Source organism: Lepisma saccharinum, chromosome 14 (genome assembly GCF_977018435.1).
Source record: "Lepisma saccharinum chromosome 14, izLepSacc3.1, whole genome shotgun sequence".
NCBI classification, from domain to species: domain Eukaryota; kingdom Metazoa; phylum Arthropoda; class Insecta; order Zygentoma; family Lepismatidae; genus Lepisma; species Lepisma saccharinum.
Genome location: NC_139242.1, coordinates 53681664 through 53703890, shown reverse-complemented (window position 1 = coordinate 53703890; position 22227 = coordinate 53681664). Strand labels below are relative to the sequence as shown.

The window sequence follows — 22227 nt, the reverse complement described above, 5'->3', positions numbered from 1 at the left end:
GGAGGGGGTTACGGGCGTGGGCTGAATCCCCCAAATGTCAATGAAAAAAACATAAAAAATTGGAGTTTGCCCCCTCTTCCCCTGCTATTTTGGTAGGAAAACCCAAACTTTTGCCTTTTTTTTCAACGAATGGACCTTTCCAAACAGAATGAAACTTATTTCATGTTTGTGGGTGCAATACAATTTCAATAATGAGCCAAAATCTAAAACTCTGTTTTTTTTTTACGAACTCAAGTTCAATACAGCCCAGGAAGCACAAAATGAGAAAAAAACACAAAACACAGTCTTCCACTTCACTGCTCAGACAGATTCTGGTGAGGCCTCTCCTAAAAGTGCAGGGGGGAGCCTTTTCATCCGGCTTTGTTTTGTCCATGCTTCTTCCTAGCTTCCAGCTGCATTCCATTTATAGCATAGAGGTGACAGAAATCTGACCCCGCCCCCTCCCAACCCGACCCACTTTAGCAGGACCTCCTGCTGCAAGCAAACTCCAAAATTCAAGAACAAAGACGACCGTGTGCCTTATCTCTGGTGAGTCACACCATCTAAGCTTGAACGAAAACAGCATCATAAATACCAAGCATTTATTGCTTCTCTGTCAACTCAGGACTTGAATATGTGGCATGGGCATGTTGGAAGGAGGAAGTTTGGAAAACACGATTGCAAAATATGTTCCGGAAAGAACTGTCAGTTTTCCCACCTCAATATACAAATACGAGGTGTGACACAAGAAAAACGAGACTGTTCCAAAAAAGTGAGTGTACTTACAAAATCAGTTCTCTGTGATATTATCACCTTCAAAGTAGTCCCCTTCAGCATTCACACACTTCTGCATTCGGTGCTGCCATTGCTGGTAACAATGCTGGAACGAGGTTTGTGGAAGACCCTTCAGGAGATTCTCCGTTTTAGCCTGAACCTCTTGAACTGAGGTAAAATGGGTTCCCTTTAAGCAAGATTTAACTTTAGGAATTAAAAAAGTCACAGGGGGCTAAATCAGGTGAATAAGGTGGATGCCCCATCACAGTAATGTTTTTGCTGGTCAGAAACTGCTTTACAGATAGGGCCGTGTGAGCGGGCGCATTGTCCTGGTGCAACAGCCATCCATCACTCCTCAACTGTGGCCTCTTTTTCCTAATTTTTTTCACGAAGTCTCATTAGTACTTCAATGTAGTAGTGTTGATTAACAGTCTGACCATTGGGAACCCACTCAATCATTATAATTCCTTAATGTCGAAGAAGACAATTAACATTGCCTTGAATTTTGATTTTGACATGCGTGATTTTTTTGGTCTTGGGGATCCTGGAGACTTCCACTGCATCAACTGGCGCTTACTTTCAGGGTCATAGGTAAAAATCCATGTTTCATCACAAGTTACAACAGATTCCAACAAATTTGGCTCATTTGCAATACGTTCTAACATGTCCACACACACGTCTTTACGGCACTGTTTTTGGTCATCGGACAGAACTTTTGGAACAACCTTCACACAAATCTTTCTCATGTGTAATTCCTCAATTAAAATGCATCGAACAGATTCCCTATCCAAGTTCACCAACTCCGCCACTGCACGAACACTCAATCTTCGGTCCCCCCTGATCACATCACGAACTTTGGCAATGTTTTGGTCTGTAATTGCTGACCTTGGACGCCCAGCACATTCATCATCTTCCACACTGTCCCTTCCCTCCGAAAACCGCTTATGCTATTGAAACACACGTGCATGAGACAAAGTTTCATCTCCATAAGCCTCGGTTAACATTTGAAATGTTTCCGTGGCTGATTTCTTCAGTTTCACAAGAAACTTGATGTTGACTCGCTGTTCGGTTTTTACATTAGACATTTTACCAACCTGGATGACGTTTACAAACAATAAAGTCAGTGGCGGCTTGTAACCACACATTTGCAATAATCTTGAAAAAGGCTCGTTTGGAGACCCATGTTTACTGAGACTTTTTTGCTTCTATTATCGTGTACTTTCAACTGTGTCAGTTTGTGCCATTACTTATGATACACCCGTATTTTACCTCTGTGTTCTCAATAAGGCAATATGTTATAAAATTTTCCTGCATTATACATTTTCCTGTAATATAAGCTTTTTAGACACAGTCCCATGGAAAATATATAATACGTTTTCACTGTAATTAGTGTTCACACAACATCTTGCAGTGTAATACTATAAATTGCAATAGTACTATTCAGATGTTTCAACAAAATGCCATGAACCAAGTATTTTTTCATGTACTCGGCTAATTATCTCCTTTTACATTCTTCAATGCTGCAGTTTCTACTGGAAGTTGATTCTTACCACATAATAAATTCCCTCCAAGAATCCTAAGCTAGTTATTTATATGTGTTGTCAGTAATGAGCATTCTCATTTTTGCTTCCATCTTGTGTAAGAGTTAGTGCAGTCTGTTATTTGTTCTCACACTGTTAGGTCTGATTATATGAATGAGATGTTCATGTGCCATTACCAGTTTAATTTGATATGTTTTGTGTGTGTGTGTGTGTGTGTGTGTTATTAATAATATAAAATGTACTGTTGTTTTAAAATAAATTTTCAATATGCAACTTCCTTTTTCTTAGTTAAGAACTAAGGCTGAGTCAATACTGATGCCGATGTACCGGTATCGGCTGATGCAGGTGGTATAAGTATTGGAAAGTATTGTTTATACTTTATTTACCAATACTGACTGGTACTTTTCCAAGGACCACAAAAATGTCTCATAGCATTTTCGCGGAGTCTTAATTATCCTGGAAATTATACAAAATTCTAAGTTTAAATTTATTTAGCACAAATATTGTGTGGAAAAATTGTATTTTCTGATTACATAGAGATGTATTTTAATACTTATTCTTGAATATTTTGATGGAAAACTCTGATAAATTGATGTTTATAATTAGAATGCAATATGTACACATTAATATTCATCAATTTTTTGAACGTCTTTTGATTGTTACAATTTCAAACATCGTAATCAGTGTTGGTGATATTTGGTAAGACTATTATCATCGGTATTGGTATCGGTTCCACGTGGTATTAACTGTGCTCTAGTAAAAACCCATCCGAGTTCAATGAATCATAGAAGGAAAGAAGGAAGAAAGGGAAGAAAGAAAGAAGAAATGATGTTTTTCATGAAATATTTACCATTTAATACAAACTGTACAGTATCCATAAATTTTATGTAAGTATGATAGTGGTTGATTCCTAAAATATACTCTGTAATGCAGTGAGCAGTTCTACAGGGTGTCCCACTCGTAAGGGGCCCCAGAAAAAGTGTTATAAGAATCTTAATAAAAGAGGATATGAAACCAAATTTGTACATGACATACCTTTATGGTTGAGAAATGAAGGTACATTACAAGAAGTGCTGGAAGTGACCTCCCCCCACCTGTATACACAGTTCAACATGGCGCTGCATGTTCGTGAATATTGCTGCCAGAGTATTCAGTGTGACTGCCTGGATTTCACGGCGGATGTTCTCATGTAACTCGTCGCTGGTGCGTGGTTTGTTCTTGTACACACTACCTTTAAGGTGACCCCACAGAAAAAAGTCAGGGGGATCAATTCCGGTGACCTTGGGGGCCATAATCCTTTTGAAATCACTCAGTCAGGGAAAAATGATTCCACCGCAGCCATACTCGCATCAGACGTGTGGCATGTTGTTCCATCTTACTGGTACCAGCCAAGTGTCAGTTCCTTGTCATCCAACTGGTTCACAAATTCATGAAACAATACCTGGTACACATCGCTGTTGACAGTAGTGTCAAAAAAAAATTGGCCGGATGATGCTCCGCTGTGATAATGCACAGAACATGCCCACATTCTGAGACAGAAGGGGTTCCTCAACGATTGCATGTGGTTGTCACTACTCCATAAATGTGTGTTTTGTGAGTTCACGTATCCTGACAAGTGGAACCACACTTCATCACTGTACCACGTGTACGAGTTATGTGAGAACATTCACGAACATGCAGCACCGTGTTGAACTGTGTATACAGGTGGGGGGAGGTCACTTCCAGCACTTCTTGTAATGTACCTTCATTTCTCAACCATAAAGGTATGTCATGTACAAATTTGGTTTCATATCCTCTTTTATTAAGATTTTTATAACACTTTTTCCAGGGCCCCTTACGAGTGGGACACTCTGTACCATCGTTTTATTGTTTTTATAGATATCAATGCAGTATCAACCTTCTCAGTAATGACTGAAGAAAAATATTGAATTTTTCTTTTGTTTCTTCCCCAAGGAAAGAAGCCCAAGCTGCTTTGAAAGAAGCGATCACCATGGCACATGAGGCTAATGATAATGTGTGTCTTCAACATGCTCTTGCCTGGATGTACAAATTGTGTGATGATAATAAGGTATGGTTAAGTTAAAAAGTTCCGTAATTTTAAAATTATTTCTAATTATCTGGATCATCCTGTACTCAACTTTAGTACAAGTGTATCTTGAACATGCTTTCTTCTACTCCTTTGGCCCAGTTTACCTTGTTCTTACATAGTGAAATTTGAAACCTGATTTACTTCCTAAAGAATACCACTTGTTATGTAAATATTTTTAAGGTCATGCAGACATAATGTGTACTTTGGTAAATCCTTTGCTGAACTTGTTTCTCATTGTTAACTGATGTAAGGAAAAAAAAGTAAAGTAAAGTGTTCCCCTGTGCATAGCACCACGTCGTGAAGGCATATAGGGGGTGTGGGGGTAACGCCCCACACTTTCTTGATCCGGTCGTGAGTGGGGTGATGTGATCAGCATCACGCCCCTGGCCGCCTTTACCCCCCCCCCCCCCCCCCAGGGTTTCCCCCAGGTACTCATGTTATTCGACGCTGGGTGGACGTCGGGGCCGCTTCCATCGTTAGAAAAGTTCCCGGATTTGAACCGGCCGGGGATCGAACCCGGGACCTTTAGCATGGTAGTCAGACACGTTACCGACTGAGCCACCGCGGCCACCTACTGATGTAAGGAAAGAGCTTGAATATGTTAAATATTCAGTACATTTTCATTATTCATTCATTCTTGTAGTGTGATGTTTCTTAAAATAGTCATAACATTTTTGCCAAACCATAAACTCATGCTTGTGGCCATTTTTTTTAATAGTTCATAATTACCTCTCTAGCTATAATAGGTCTGCTAATTCTTGAAAATTTATCTTGTTGTGTATTTATTTTCTTAGATTTGGGAATAGTGGGGAAAAAATCCTCTTAACTTCCTTTTCACCACCTACCATTAAATATTAGGCGTGTCCCACTCACCCACAGGTGGCAGGTCATGCATATTGAAACCGGTTTTGCGCATGCGTGAGAGGCACATGCCCTGGCTAGTGAATGTCCTAGAAGATGCCTCCCGAAAGTCCTCAGTAGCATCACGGCAGCGATGAAACATGAGGGCTCTTATTCCATCTCCCGCCGCATGTGAGGTTCGTTCGGTGACCAAGTTCTTGATCGCACAAAACATACAGCAGATCGAAATTCATTGTCAGCTGTGCCAGGTGTATGGGCCAGACGTCATGAGCAAGCAGATGGTGCGTCGTTGGTGCAGGCCGTTATGGACGAGCTTGTGGAGCAGGTGCAGCAGCGCATATTGGAGGATCGTCGTGTCACGATAACGGAACTCAACAGCCATTTCCCACAGATTTCAGTCGTGCACGACATTGTTACCAAACGCCTCTTGTTCTGGAAATTGTGTGCCTGGTGGGTGCCTAAACAACTGACGCCCGAACACAAGGGAAAATGCATGGGCACGGTGCTGACATTTCTTCAGCGTTACTACGATGATGACAATTTTGTCAACTGGATCATCACAGGGGATGAAACGTGTGTTGCATACAACACCCTAGAAAGCAAGCAGCAGTCCATGCATTGGCGTCGCAGTGGATCTCCATGCAGAACAAAGTTCAAACAGACTGTGTCGGCACGAAAAGTGATGTGCACAGTGTTCTGGCACAGACAAGGCATTCTGCTCATCGAGTTTCGTGCCCAGAGGTGAGACTATGAATGCTAACCGTTACTGTGAAACACTGGGGACATTGCGACGAGCCATTCAGAATAAGTGACATGGTAAGCTCAGTGCGGGGTGATCTTGCTGCACGACAATGCGAAGCTGCATATGGCTAGGTGCACTGCAGCCCTTCTGGACAGGTTCGTTTGGGATGTGTTCGATCATCCATCGTAAAGCCCGGATCTCGCTCCCAGTGATTATGGCCTGTTCTTGCAACTGAAAAAGTTCCTGTCCAGTCAACATTTTCACATCGACTAAGAGGTTCAAATGGCTGTTCAAATGGTTCGGCGCCTAGGCAGCGGACTTCTACAATGCAGGTATACAAAAGTTGATCCCACGCTATGACAAGTGCCTAAATTCCGGCGGGAATTATGTTGACAAGTAACTGGACAAGTGCTGTATCTGTGGCAATAAATCATTGAATGAGATAATGTTTCCTTTTTGTACACGACCCCAGGGAAACTTACTTTCTGGATGCGCCTAATATAAAATGGATTTCTAAATGCAAACTGGGCAAACGTAAAAACAACAAACAATGTCATAAACTAGACTCCTTATAGTGAAGAAGAAAATGAATTTGGAAGCTACATTAAATATTATAGTTTCAATGATTCCATAGCAGTTGCAATTTTTTTGTGACTGTATAAGCAGATGCAATATTTTATATCTTAAAATATTCACAGTGATTTTATATTACTGGCAGCAGTAGGATCACACTCATATTTCACTTTAATTACTAATTAATTTAATTGAACGAAAATTATAAAATGCCCTCCTTATTTATTTTCAGGAAATATTAATGGAGAGATCAATATCGAAAAGCAGCGAGTTGAATTTAAGCTATCTTATATCATTGGGAATCCAGTCATTTGCTCAATATGCAGGTGTGACAGGTGGAAAACCATCACTTGTGTTTGATGTGAGTATTAGCTGTATTTTGTAGGTTAGTCGCATGTTACTCACAAATCCAGAATATAAAAAAGGAAAGTTAAAAATTGTACTTACGTATGTGAGTATAGTGCTCTTATTGTAGAACGACGTTTCAGAGATTGACTATCTCTTTCCTCAGGTTCATATAAAAAACTAAGTACTTGGCATAGTACAGCGTCAAAAACGTAATATGAGGATTGTGGTTAAGATACATTTAAAATATTAAGTTTTTGCTATTAGAAGTACGTAAAAACAAAGTATTTCCTAAAAAAAACTTGTACAGTAGACTTATTCACAGGTAATAAAGTTAAAAAAGTTAGAAATCTAAAAAACCTGTATTAATCACAATGCAACCTGCAGGTTTGGCCTTTCCTACCCAACTTTTTTAACTTTATTACCTGTGAATAAGTCTACTGTACAAGTTTTTTTAGGAACGACTGGGTTTTTACGTACTTCTAATAGCAAAAACTTAATATTTTAAATGTATCCTAACCAACCCTTAACCACAATCCTCATATTACGTTTTTGACGCTGTACTATGCCAAGTACTTAGTTTTTTATATGAACCTGAGTATTAGCTGTACTTCTTAAGATTATATGGAAATGGATATGTGAATTTTATGCATGCTGCATAGGTTGAATGCTTCCATTAATGACTTAGTTTTAGAGTACTTGTAATTCTAATAGTCGTAATGTTTCATTGCATAAAATTTTTTTCAGTTATCGTTCACATATAAAGTCCATTTTTTTTCTACTACGAAGTGGATGTAAACAAAAGCACGTGTTCTAGAGAAAGCCAGTGCAGCCCTATTGGTGGATTCTGACAGTAGTCCCACCGCAGACCTTTTGCACCCTGATAGATAGTCCATTCAATGCCAATTTGAAACTAGAGTAATACATCATTGTATGCTGTTGAAAGCATGTACTAGCCTTATCCTTGCTTATGAATTCATAACCATTCTTTAGTAAAGCACCTACGGTGACATTCACTCATTCAAATTAACGAAATTCGCGCTACTTGTCCGTCACTCTGTGTTGTGCAGTGTTGCAAATTCACAATATTAAGTAAAGTCTAGAATCTTGAAACACCGGACTAGACAGAATCAGAAAACATGATTTAGACCGACAGTGACTGACATGGGAATCTCTAGATTACACACGTGTTGATGTATATACCACAAACACGCACACACTACTTCCAACTTCATGCGTTTTATCTAGAATGGTAAATTCAACACACTGCAAAAGATTGTAGCGAAACCTTTGAGAAAGCCAAAGTGCTTGGTGCAAATACAACCAGTGATGCTTAAAATCGTACGGAATGTTTCTTTAGCATTTATTAAATGATTCACCTACGCTTCCTTTCCTTTACTTCCCACATAAAACATGCTCAGATTTCAGGAACCCAAATTCCCCCAGCTTGTCAAAGAAAAATGCCAGATGCATACACTGGCAACTGCTTCCAAGAAGGAATTTGTAGAGGGCGGGGACACAAGCTTTTGGCGTTACAGATGGGCAAACTGTGCCATTCAGTGTTGCTACCTGACCTTTATAGAAACATCGTTACAAGTCTGTAATATTCCAAAGCTGTTATCGTATCTAATTGCTATATAGCCAACTTCGCAACTACAAAGTTTTATTAATGTTCCAACACGTGTGTACGTAATAAGCACTTCACATTTCTTGTATCTAATTCATAAGGTGAAAAATAACATAGATGGAGACACTATTTCTCGTGGTCAAGAATCTTCCGAAACACTGTTACCCTCAAGCACACGGCTATTTATAGCTTTCCTCCCCTCGACCCTGCAAAACCTGCCCTCCTCTCCGTTGCCGTGTGGTGGGTCTCGAGATTTTGCATACTGTTTATAGGTTGTAAGTATCATTGAATGTTGATGTGGCTTCAACAGCAAGTGTTACAAAACATCTACATTTGAAACCTTGAACAAGTGGCGATACCAAAATTGCAGTGAATCCAGAGTATTGTGTTGAATCGTTGACTTCTGAACAGGTGTCTTAAAAACAAGCATTTATGCGGTCCGCAAGGAAGTTCAGCCGAACAAAAATGCGGATGGCACATTTTAGCCGATTTTGGACTTGCTGCCGTCAGCAGGAAAGTGATTGTTTTTTTTTTTTTTTTTCATGGATATGAGTTTGTCTATGCTGGTTAAATTATTGCATGATTCATTTGGTTTATTTTACTTCGCATTTCTGCCACACTTGGCTAATCGCGAGGATGAGGATGAGTGATGATATGGTGAAATTGATGAAATAACACTCACAAAGAACATCCATGCCCAGGCCAAGATTCAAACTCGGGACTCCTGGCATCGTAGCGCACAGTGATAACCACTCCGCTACAACGGCCAGCTGTGTGAATTCTTCTTACATGGTATATTACCATTGACGAGAACTGACATCGTTGGTAAGTGTTTACCTCTATTTTATTATATTTTCTTCATCTCTCGTATTTACAACAGTCCTCATTTTAAAAACTAATAGATATTTGCACATTTTTAAAAGTCACTCTAGTTTCGAAACGTTGTGGAAAATACTGACACCGAAGCTAACACGTGCGCTGGGAGGGAGGGGCAAGTGCTGGCGAATAGAAAGTGGGCACCGTGCGCATTAATTCAAATTTCGGTAACCTATTGGCCACACCTACTTCGTTTTAAAGCTGGAAACAGAATAGTTCATCATGTCTGGCAGCCTTACTCAAAATGAATATGGACTGGCATATTTGTGTCTCGGTAACAATAGTGACTAGAGATGTACATCTTGCTGAATTTATAGGAAACTGAAAGATGTCATGTTGATTCAAAGGACTTGTCAGTTGGCTCACTTGTAACCTCGTTCATAGCTGTTGCTGTGAAGGATCATCAAATAGAACATGATCAGCAGTGAAGACACAGGCACCAACATTATTTTCCAGGATGGCAACAAGGTCCTATATTCATTTAGCAAGCATTTCAACATGCACCACAAACCTAAAGAAAGAAGCAGGTTTGGCATGCTACATATGAATTGGTTTGATGAAGTATAAGAGAGGAACCATACTTCTAGATTATGTTTAGTCATCAAAATATGGCAAAGCTGAGGATATCAGAGTAAAAAAAAAAACTTTACATTAATTCTTATTCAATTTGTTCACAGTTCCTACTGACCATGAAATCCTGGCAAACTTGGAAAAGTCCAGGAATCTTTTTGTTCTTTGTGTAATGATTTTTCATATATTTTTGTAAATGGGTATGTTACTACAACAAAGGTTTCATTTCTGAAAGAAACAAATAAATTGTGTTTTACAATAGAGAGCAGTGCTAATCTAAAATACAGGGTGTTCAAAAAGTCCAGTACCATAGGTCAAATCACAGTATTTGTTCAATATGTTATTCATCAAATTCGACATAAGTCTGCCAGTGGAATGACAGATCACAGTACACGGATTCAAATCCATAGAACATGGAGCCCATTCAACAAGTCTTCTGTGACCAATCCAGTGTTCTGGAAATATGGTAATCAGCCAGAGCCCTAGTGTATTGTGGTGCGGCAACAAAAGAACATGTCATAGTCAATTTTACTATTGGCCTATGGTACAGGACATTTTGGACACCCTGTATACATAAACAAAAATAAAATTTATTTTGTCAATATGAGTAGAGAGACTGTTCTTTGTTCATTTACACTTTTATTAACATATGAGAAAGAAATACAAAGTTCTAATTATAGCCCATTGATGGAAGTTAACAAAATGTGTCTAACACATCTTTTTTTTACTCCTCCATAGGTATTAACAAAGAGTGACGTATTAAACTGCCAGCATTCCATGATAGAATTGATGGCAAACAGCTACTCCCAAAAGGCCGCACTGTGGACATTGTATGGAAAGACTGACATGGCATCACTCTGCAGTCAGCTGCTGCTGCACCTAAACACAACTGACTTCACACGTGGTTCTCTTTATTTCAATGGAGAAAGCACGTGCAAAGCTATCTGCAATGTTGCAAATATTCTTATGGAGCATGTAAGCATGAAAGTATTTAACAAGAAAACTCTGATAGAATGCTATAGCTTAGTTGCAATAGGAAACTTATATGTTAAACTTTATGAATACAGTGGAACCTCAATTTTACGTTTTTAATGGGACCAAGATGAAAGGAACTTAAAATGCGGGAAAATGTAAAATCTGGAAAACTTTTATAGCATTTTGCTCTATTGGGACTATGACAATTGAAGGTTTAATGCAGGAAAATGTAAAACCAGGGAACGTAAAATCGGGGTTCCACTGTATTCTGAACTATTTTAAGCTGCTACAGTGTATTAGAATCAATGAGAATTGTAATAATATCAACATGGTAGTGTTTCAGCTCTATTGAAAATGTTTCAAATTTCTTTAATTCTTTGCTAAAATTTTACCAACTTGTTGAGTTGTCAGCTGACTCACGATCTTGGCACTGCAGTTGTTTTTTTTTGGGGGGGGGGGAGGGGGCAAGGTCAAGATATTCTAGCCTGGGCATGTGTGTCCTTTCATTATCTTATCTTCATTCATTCTCATCACAGCAATTAGCCAAATGACACAAAAAAACAACATAAAATAAAAAAATAGAAATATAGCATTTGAAAAAATTGTGTCATCATTGAATTTGTGAATATTTTAAGTAAAACGCTGCTTGATTAATATTGCATAGTTACAATGTATCATATTTTAAATGTGTACAACCATTCTGAACATCTTAAATTGTTCAAGTACTTGTATGTGCTAATTTATGCACATATCAATTTAATTGATGCTGCTCTACAATAGGGAGAGTACCAGCTGGCTGCAGTGGTTCTTGATCATGCAAGTGCGAGATTTCCCCATGAACCTCAGTGCCATGTGTGGATGCTTTGCGAGCAGCTTCTGAGGTTTGTGAGAGCTATGCACCATGCTGAGTGGCAGGAAGCAGAAGCTGCCGTTGCCTCATTAGCAGCCATAGATCAGTGGGAAGGCTTGTACAGGTAAGGAAAATATTCTCAACATATTTTATGCTTCTGGAATCTTAGACATTGCCATTTTGAAAATAACACATATGTTAATATACTTATGTGTAATACTGTCGTACGGGAGCCGTAACAATGATATTTGTTATGGGTAGGGAGCGGAAGTTGACGACCTAAAAAATATAGGTATATGACCTTTAGAATGTCCTAAAAAATGACCATTAAATTTATTAGTTTCAGGTTAAAAATTGAAATGAAAAGGGAATAAAACAAAATGCAATCTTGCTTTCAAAAAAAAAAAAAATGGCACCAAATGATACCCCATGCACTTTCAATTAAAATATGCAACGAGGATTTCCAATGGAAACAACCGAATAATTTTAAAACAATTTAATGAAAAAGTTAACACCAGAAATTGTTTGAAATATCTCACATACAAGCACTTTCTAAATATTTAACCATTTTTCCACTTACCTTACAGAGAGTAGCAGTACACCATCCTTGTCTTTCGGAGGTTCTCAAACGAGAATCTTTGCCTGTTGTCAGCCAGAACATTCCTGTACATAGAGAAAGTTCTCTCGACGTCTACGGATATTAGGGGAATGTACTTCAGGCAAGCAAGGTCTCCTGGTGACAATTCTTCTTCCAAAATGTCCATTTTGAAATTTTCACCTTCAAGAATCTTTATCACCTGGCACATTGTTTGGTATCCCAAGTTCTTTCCCATCACGTATTCCAGTTTTGTCAGTACAGATTGTCCGATGTCTCCAGCACTTCCTTTAAGGTGCTCTTCAATTTTCTGAATCTCTTTCACAACGGACTGCATGGCCACTCCTTGTTTTTCAAGACAAGTTATTGATGTGGGTAAAATACCAAAGTTAGCCTTGATGTATACCAGCTGCCCCTTCAAGTCAGAATCTGACATCAGGTTTTGGGCAATTGCAATGCAGGCAGCATCTTCTTTGCAGAAACTGTCACAATATCAAAATGTTCACAGTAATACAAACAAACGTTTAGCCAGGTGCCCAGCGAGTGAGAACTGGTCGTGGAGGCAGAGGTCGTCTCACGGAAGTACTGGAACCTAGACGCACATTTAAGGAACATCTTCTTGACGCTAGACACAAGTTTGTCTACCTGTGGAAAATGTCTGCAGACTTCCTCACACATCCTGTGCAAGGCATCTGCGAGACAAGTAACGTGGACCATTTTTGTGTAGAATGCCTTTATAGCCTTTCCTGCCTTTACTATGTAAGGCGCAGCATCTGACACAAAAACGAGAACACTGTCGTGCACAAGTCCCTGAGGCCATAGAAGAAACAAACTTTTATCGAACAACTTACAATTAGCCTGATGGTTGACTTTTTGCAGCACTTCTGTTCTGAGCAGAAATATTTGTCCAAGACAGGCTTCTTCCGGTGTACCAACCAGCACATTCACAACAAAACAGCCCTCTTCATCTGTAGTTTCATCAATGGAAACTAAAATCTTCTTGTTTCGAACTTAATCGTGAATCGTTTCCATGGTCTGATTGTAACATGCATCCAAATATCCTTTGCACAAAGTTGACTCATCAGGAATGTTCCACCCTGTGTATTGTTCGAGGAACTCGCGTAATACAGGACTGTCCCATCTTTTTCAGCAGGATGTTTGCAGAAATCAGAGCTTTGCAAAGATCCTGGTAAAACTGAAGATTTGTAGGAGACACTCGCACTTTGTCCCAGAAGGAGTTGGGAAGGTTTCTTTTTTTTCCTTCCGACGAGCTGCTGCTTTCAAATATTTTTCACTCCCAATGTGTTGTTGTACTGTGAAAAGTTTCTCAGCACTCACCTTCACCTCTCAAAGCTTACAAAATAAGACACTGCCGTCTGTGCTGAACACGGGATCGCCATATTCACTTACGAGTTGGCGCAAGAAACATGTTCGGCTAGTTTTTACTTTAGGCATGTTCTGTACGCGACACACGACTTACAACTGAAATGGGTGTGGTGGTGATTGACCTGTCATCTGAGCAGCCCCCTGCTCGAAAATTGTTGAATTCTCAAGAAAAATTTCCCCGCAGGTTTCACTGCCTGGAAGCGGTATGACCTGTCACCTCGCCTGGGCAGCCCCATTCCTATGGCCTCCCTCCCCCCCCCCTGCTCGAACATAGCAGCTTTCTCCAGAAAAATTTCCCCGCAGGTTTCACCGTCTGACCAGGGTATTTCCAGCCTCTCCTTATCTGATCTTAAATCTGAGTTTGCCCCAGACGGACACCTGATGGTTTCCCCCGACACAACAAAGACTGTCACCAGTTCAGCATTTTTTTTTGCTCATAAATTGCAATCCTGCGATATATATAGAGGCCTATGTTCACCTTGGTGAAAAGACTCAAGAATATTACCAAAATGGAAGAAGTGACAAAATATGATGAAACAATACACCGAATATTGCGAAAAATGACAGAAAAATACCGAAAATTGGGGAAAATGACCTAAAACCTGAAAATTGGCAAAAAATGCACTTTAAAATTACCTTTTTTGGGTTCTAGACGAAGTGTAATATTGTGTATATTTAATGGGCATCGTATCCAAGATGTCAGAAAAAAGATGGTATTTCATCAACTTCCGCTCCCTATTTATGAGAGAAACGTTTTGTATTACCAAGCAAAGTGGTGCAGTTCTGGCAGAGAATGTGTGTGCACCTGTCCACACATTGGATGGATATTTGTCGTATGAGAATACTTTTGTGTTCCCTAATGAAATGGCATGGTACTGGTGGAAGTTGAATGGTCACCTATTGTCACATGGGAGCCATAGCATCAGTATTTATTGCGCAAGAAAATGATTTCCTCAAAAATCGTTTCCAACATATGAAACTGTCATGAACAGGCAGAGGCCATGTGACCTACAATTTAAAATGCTAGTTTAAAAGCACAGTGAAGATATACTTTTAGGTACATTTGTCATAAAAGTGTGCTAAAATAAATACTCTAATTTTGTGAAAAATAACACTGAAAAGTAACAACAGTTTTGGGAAAAGATTTCACCGAAGAGTTGAGTTGGTGCTTTAAGTCCACTTTATACACATTAAGGCTAATCGGGACTGGACCTACAGTTTAAAGTGGGTTCCAAACCACTTGTGCCTCCACCGGGTATCAAACCCAGAACCCCTTGATTACAAGGCAACGACGCTACCACTGTGCCATCTGTAGCACCGAAGAATTGAGGTCCCTACGTATGTGAATTGTGCCCACACCTTGACTAGCCAGAACAATCCCCATCTCATACTCTATTATGCAGAACCATTAGATATACCATGCATATCGAGGTACATTCTGTATCCTAAAAGAAAGTAACACTTTTCGTTATGTGCTTTTCAGGAAAGCAGAGCTTTACATTGGCCAGGGGAACTACACGCAAGCTTCAACTTTACTGCACAACCTTCTTGACCATTGCAAGCAGGACAAGGAATCCCTTCCTTCCCTGAGAGTGAGGGCTTTGATCTTGGCAGGCGAGCTGCAGTGCAGTACACAGTCCAGTTACTCTACCGCCATCAACTTCTTCACCACAGCCTTGGCACAGGCCGATCTACACCATCTTGATTACCTGAGGGCTATGGTTGGATTTCATATGGCTAATCTTCAGGTATATGCAACACCTGCACATTTCTAATACTAATACAGTGACAGTGCAATCTTGATTATGATTTTCAGTGAACTGTGACTAAAGAGCTTATAATGTAAAGAAAATTTTGTAACGTATTGCTTCCGAACTGTAGAAAGCAGGAAAAGGAATCTTCAAACGCCACTGTAATTGTACAGGGTGGTCCGACAGTCTTGTCACCCCCTACCGAAAAGTAATAAGAACAATATCAAACACATGTACTGGTTTTAGTTTTCATTGACACTGACACCATCACACATCGAGAAGGTCTGTATGAACACCATCATTTTCGTGGCACAAAATGATGCGGCGCCATGTCCTCTGTGATATTTTACGAAGCTGTGCTTTGGTGATTGTTGCAAAGGCTGCCCGAACAGCATCCATCAACTGTTGGGTATTCTGTTATCGCTCTTGTGAAACTCTCTCCTTAATAATACCCCACAGAGCATTGTCACAAGACATGAAGTCTGTACTCCTGGGAGGCCAATCGAGAGGTGTTGCAAGTTGTTGTGATCCTCGCCCTATCCATCTATCCCAAAAAACTTCATTCAGGTATTCCCTGACATTGATGTCATAGTGGGGTGGGACACCATCTTGTTGAAACCAACAATTATTCAAATCCACGTTCAACCTCTGGAGCTGTGGAACGAACCACTCTCTTAACAAGAGTGCTGGTTAACAGGGCCCTCCAAGAAATAGGGTTCTAGCAAGTGCTTACTTGACATGGCAGCCCAAATCATCACATGCGGGGGGGGGGGTTGTGCTCCAGTTTTTCGTAATAATGTGGATTTTCTTTGCTCCAGAAATAAATATTCCTAGCCCGGCCACTACGGTAAATTGCACTCTCATCGGAGAAAAACTCCTTTCCATGTGGGATTGGAAACACATCAAGAAACCATCTTTTGTTCCTGTCGTTATCGCTTAGTTCGTTGACGAATGTTGGCCTAAACGATTTCATATGCAGATCCTTTGTCATGTGTGTTAACATTGTGGTTTTTGGAATTTGTAGCTCAGAAGATCGTTTTTGCAGTGACTTTGAGGGTGATCATACCACAGATGCCTCCATCTCTGCACATGTGTCCCTTCGCATTGAGGGTCGTCCTGTCCTCGGTTTGTCCTTAATTGATCCTGTCAGAAACAGTTTATGTTCTCAACGCAGTATCGTCCTCTTCAGAGGGGCTAGTCTGCCGAATCTTGCAGTGAACTCATGTCACACATCCTCGATGCTCTTGGCTGAATGCACATGCTCATGTGCCCATACACATGCAATCAGCCTCTCTTCCAAACTGTAGGAGCTCGTGTCAGCCATCTGAAATAGACAATTAAAACAATATTTACAGTACATGTATTTGATATTATTATATTGTTCCTCTATTGTTCTTATTACTTTTCGGTAGAGGGTGACAAGACTTTCAGACCACTCTGTAGATTATAAATTGTTAGAATTGAAAGCAATTTTTATTTCAGAACTTACTAGCTTATTTTTCACTAGTATGTCCGAATTCAAATTAAATAATACCTAATAATGTTGGACTTTTTTACTCTGCATACATTGATTTTTTGATATTTCTGTTAATACAGTGGGACTTCAATTTTTAACCTTTAGCAGATGGCCGATTTTAATCCACATGGCAGTAATTAACATGTCATATCTTGAAAACTACAAATATTTCAGTTCTGTCTTTTTTATTCATTAGTAAACATGTGAAGGTAAGACATACTTGAATTATAAAACAATAGCAGCAAAAATATTTCAGGTAATTAAATAGAGGCCTAATTCTTTTCTGTGATTCATGTCAGTAGTAGCTGATATTTGTGTTACTTTACTTGCAACTACTGCAATACCCATCCCTAACACAGTGAAACCCAAATTTTTATGATCCCAGATTTTACATTGTACTTTTCTGGTCACCAAGAGGCAAATGGTTTTTACATTTTGCCTCATTTTAAGTTCTTCAGCCACATTCCCCTAAAAATGTATAATCGAGGTTTGACTGTATTTTCGAAATTTGAACTCTTTACAAAATGTTTTTCCCTATAGTGTAACACTATATACTGCATTAACCTTTCCAAAACTAGATCCATTTGTTTCTGAAATCAACATTTTGAAAGCAAGGATTTTATATCGGTTTCAGTTTAAATATTGCAATTTTACCAATTCTGATGTTGGTTCCGATATGCCACTTTCCATCGATAATCTGCCACTTTTTTTTTTTAATTATGAAATGATTTCTTACAATACAATTTTGGTACTGAAGTTATTTGGTAGTGTCAGATTTCTTGCATAAATTAGCTGGATACCTGCAAAAGTATCAAGCCACAAATTGAACTGGTATCTGCATGTCAAAAAAAAAAAAAAAAGGGCTGATATTTTTTTAAAAAACAAGAAAATGATAGGAGAAGAAATTTATTGTGACTGATAAACAAGTACATACTTTGCCTATTTTTCGACGTAGTCAGCATTAACCTCCAGACATTTCTGATAGCGTGGCTCAAGCTTCCGTATATCCTCTGCGTAAAAATCTGCCACTTGAGTGTGCAGCCAGTCCAGAACTGATGTCTTGAGCACGTCACTTTCGTTGAACGCTTTGATGCAAGTCACTTTTTCAGGTGAAGAAAAAGAAAGAAATCACTGGTGGCAAGGTCAGGGCTGTAAGGGGGATGATTGAATAGTTCCCATCGAAATCTTTTAATTGTCTCAACAGTACGAGCAGCTGTGTGTGGGTAGGCGTTGTCATGGATCAGAAAAATTCCAGAGCGTAGCATTCCTCTCCGCCGATTTTGGATGGCACGTCGCAAATTATTCAGTGTTTCGCAATACACCTCTGCTGTAATTGTTCATCCTGGTTCCAAGAATTCCACAAAATCACACCCTTTTGGTCCCAAAACACGGTTGCTATGATTTTCTGAACTGATGGTGTTTGAATTTCTTCGCTTTAGGAGAACCAGATTTCCGCCATTGCATTGACTGCTGCTTCGACCCCCCAGTGGCGTACGATATCCATGTTTCATCCCCCTTCACTATGTGTGAAAAGAGGTCATCCCCATCCTCCCCCCAGCGGGCCAAAAAATTACGTGCAGCTGTTATTCTTTTTGCTCTTTGTGAGTGTCTGTCAGCATTTTTGGTACCCACCTCGCACACAGTTTGTGATACCCAAGGTTGTCAGTCACAATTCGAAGCACTGTTTTCGCAGACACTTCTGGAAACTCTCTGGCGAGTTCAGATATTGTGAACCGGCGATTGGAACGCACTTTCTCGTTAACGCGTCCCACCAGATCGTCCGACTGAACACTAGGCCTTCCGCTACACTCATCGTCATGGACATTTGAACGCCCTCCCCGAAACTCTCTGCACCATTGCCTGACCTTCCCTTCACTCATCACTGTCAGTCCATAAATGGCACACAATTCCCAATGGATGTCAGCTGCATTCTGTCCTTTGGCGTTCAGAAATCGTATGACAGATCTCACTTCACATTTGGTGGGATTTTGTATTACAGCAGCCATTTCACCTTAGAGCTACTCGCACATATGCAACCCCACTCTGACGATTCTGTCTCTGTAGCAAGCACAGAATACTAGGGCATGCACTTCATCGGTGTTGCCAACCCCGCGTAAAAATTATCGGCCTTTTTTTTTTTTTTTTTACATGCACCTCATACATAGGATAATTCTTGATATTAGAGTGCTAAATTGGTTCTCCATGAACATTTGCATTTCAGCTCCAAATGGGCCTGCCATCACAAGCCCTTAAGCTGATAGATGAAGCCCTTCTGACTGTTTTGGCGCATGGAGGGAATTACGACCAGGGAAGAGCTTTGCTTCTAAATGCAAAGTGTGTGGTTGCAGCATCGGTTGGTCAGGCTGCCGAAAAGAGACGGCCTGTGCTGTTCACTGCTATTGAGATGCTGAACAAAGTGAAAGCAAATTTCAGTAAAGTTGAAGCTCATCATAGAGTAAAGGACGTATTATATTTGCAGGTAAGTTGTTTACAGATTATAATAATATTACTTTATTGAGACACTGCATCTTTCTTATTCTGGTTTGTGTGTATAACTAAAAAACTCTATTCTCTGTTCTCTTTTGTTTGGTACCTGACAGTATCAACCAATAAAACATGCTATGTTTATCATTACAAATGCTAATAATTTTACCTATATGATATTTCTGTTATACAGTCACAGTTCTTAAGTTTTTCAAGTAACCAAGGTGAATAAAGTTAGGAAGCAGGAAAATATAAAATTCAGGAAAACTTGATAAAATGATGATTTAGTGGGACTATGAAGATTGAATGTAGAATGAGGATTCCATTGTAGTCTGTAATTGAATGAATGACTCCAATTCTTTTTTTATTTTTCATATGGATTTAAAGTTATGTATATAGTAGCACCAAGCGTTCTGAAACCTCGGAAAATATGTGAACTACAGGCTTCACCATAACTTAATTTAGCGACACTAGTGCCACTACCCTCATGGCAGAATTTCAAATAACCTTTTTTGGCCAGATCATGATTCAACAACTCTTAAGAACTTGGCCATTGGTGTGGCTGGACAAATATTTATAAATATGAAGTGTAAACCTATTGAACAACAATAATTCATAGAAAACTGTTATCTTGTGAGTGGATAATCTATCCCATAACTTAACTATATATTAAAATCTTGAATATTTATCTTTAAAATTTCTTTTGTGGAATTGTAATTGTGCGCATTGTATGTAACGAGGTTACATTTCCATATTTTATACCTTTTTTTTTATTCATAATTGGGAAAAGAGAGACGCGGTAGTATATAAATACGGAGAAACTAGTACTCATTTTTATCCGCGAAGCTGTTTTTTCTTCTTTTTCGATTAATTTCAGTGGCCACTGCCACCATCCTCGTTGGAACTTGCTGCGCTGTTGCTTGGCGTGCGTCTTTTGTTCGTAGTTCTCTGGCTGCCGTTAGGTGCGCCGTGCGTCTTGGTGCGTCGTCTGCTATTTCCGGGCGATAACTGCTGCAGTAGTGGAATCCAAGTGTGGTGCACTTGCCCGCTATCGATGTTTAGTTCGTGCAAGAAGTGCATTATGGCGTGCGTTTCCTTGATTTTGGTGTCTATGAGCGTGTGGGCAGTGTGTTTGACTCGAACCTTTTGAATTTTATGGCTATTGTATTTGATATGTCTAGCAAGACCAGTAGTGGGTTGGGCTTTTTATAGTGGTGCAGTAAGGCGGAAATACAGGTCAGACACCCTAACCTACCACAATCAACCCATCCACAAACAGCCCAACCACAATCAACCCCCAGCGACCAATATAAATGGTTTGCCTTCCCCTACCATCCCACCACTTCCAACCGCATAGCCAAAGCCCTTCTCCCATTTGGCATCAAAGTAGCGCACAAACCCAACTCCAAAATAACTGATAAACTGAACAAGCACAAACGGTACTTCCTCTCTCCCCTTGACAACCCAGGTGTATATGATGCAGAGTGTGAATGCAAGGCTCATTACATCGGCAGGTCCATCAGATCTGTCAATGAAAGAATCCAACAGCACCTAGCAGATGCGAAAAAAGCCCAACCCACTACTGGTCTTGCTAGACATATCAAATACAATAGCCATAAAATTCAAAAGGTTCGAGTCAAACACACTGCCCACACGCTCATAGACACCAAAATCAAGGAAACGCACGCCATAATGCACTTCCTGCACGAACTAAACATCGATAGCGGGCAAGTGCACCACACTTGGATTCCACTACTGCAGCAGTTATCGCCCGGAAATAGCAGACGCGCACCAAGACGCACGGCGCACCTAACGGCAGCCAGAGAACTACGAACAAAAGACGCATGCCAAGCAACAGCGCAGCAAGTTCCAACGAGGATGGTGGCAGTGGCCACTGAAATTAATCAAAAAAGAAGAAAAAACAGCTTCGTGGATAAAAGTGAGTACTAGTTTCTCCGTATTTATTTTTTTTTATCTTAAAATATTGGTATATGTAGTTGCATTGAACTGGTAATTGAAAAGTAAAATTCTTGTGAAGGCATAATGAGAAATATTTTAAAAAAATGTTATGTCAAATATAGTTTGAAAAAATGCTTTTTTCTTTCAGGCACTTTTATACAATGAGCTGGAGTGTGTACCAGAACGAAAGAAGTGTGCATTGGAATTTAGGAAATTGGATGAACAACATCCAACAAAGCTTGCAAACACCCTGCTAACTTTTTTGTAAATATTTGCAGTGGTTCACAACGTGAACAGAATTTGTATTATCTGTGATACTTTTTCTAATAAAGAATTGTTAAAAACTTGTTATTTATTTAATTGAAGATGGAAATAGAATCCATGTTTGCAATTTTCTGATTTGAACGTATGAAGTTGTAAGAGAAAATAAGAAAATAAATAATGTGAATGAAGTATGTGGTTTGTGATTGTTTTGGAATTCAACTCTTTTATTTCTTGCAAAGACAGTTACTTCATTTTTTAAACAAATCTACCATTTTGTTCTGTTAAATGATATAAAAAACATATGTTTGTAAGGTGAGCTGAACCAATAACTTACCTAAGTCACATGCATTAGCTCTGTATAATAATTCATAAGGGAAAAGTAATTCCACTAGGGCAACCCATGATGTACAACAGTGATGCATGTGGTTGGAGTCTTTCAGGAGGTACTGTAAAATGAAACTGGATGTATC

General features: G+C 39.5%; 1 protein-coding gene across 6 annotated transcripts in view; it reads left to right on the top strand.

Annotated features, from left to right (window-relative positions):
- The window catches only part of ida (anaphase promoting complex subunit 5 ida), a 45119-nt gene extending 23213 nt beyond the window's left edge, over nt 1–21906 (top strand). For all 6 annotated transcript variants that reach the window (XM_083135613.1, XM_083135618.1, XM_083135612.1 and 3 more), the window contains 7 exons: nt 4248–4362; nt 6792–6920; nt 10716–10952; nt 11733–11926; nt 15267–15531; nt 19272–19529; nt 21642–21906. In XM_083135613.1, coding sequence (XP_082991739.1) covers nt 4248–4362; nt 6792–6920; nt 10716–10952; nt 11733–11926; nt 15267–15531; nt 19272–19529; nt 21642–21761 — 1318 coding nt within the window. In that variant the 3' untranslated portion in view covers nt 21762–21906. The remainder of the gene's footprint in view (nt 1–4247; nt 4363–6791; nt 6921–10715; nt 10953–11732; nt 11927–15266; nt 15532–19271; nt 19530–21641) is intronic.
- Nucleotides 21907–22227: the final 321 nt, after the last annotated feature.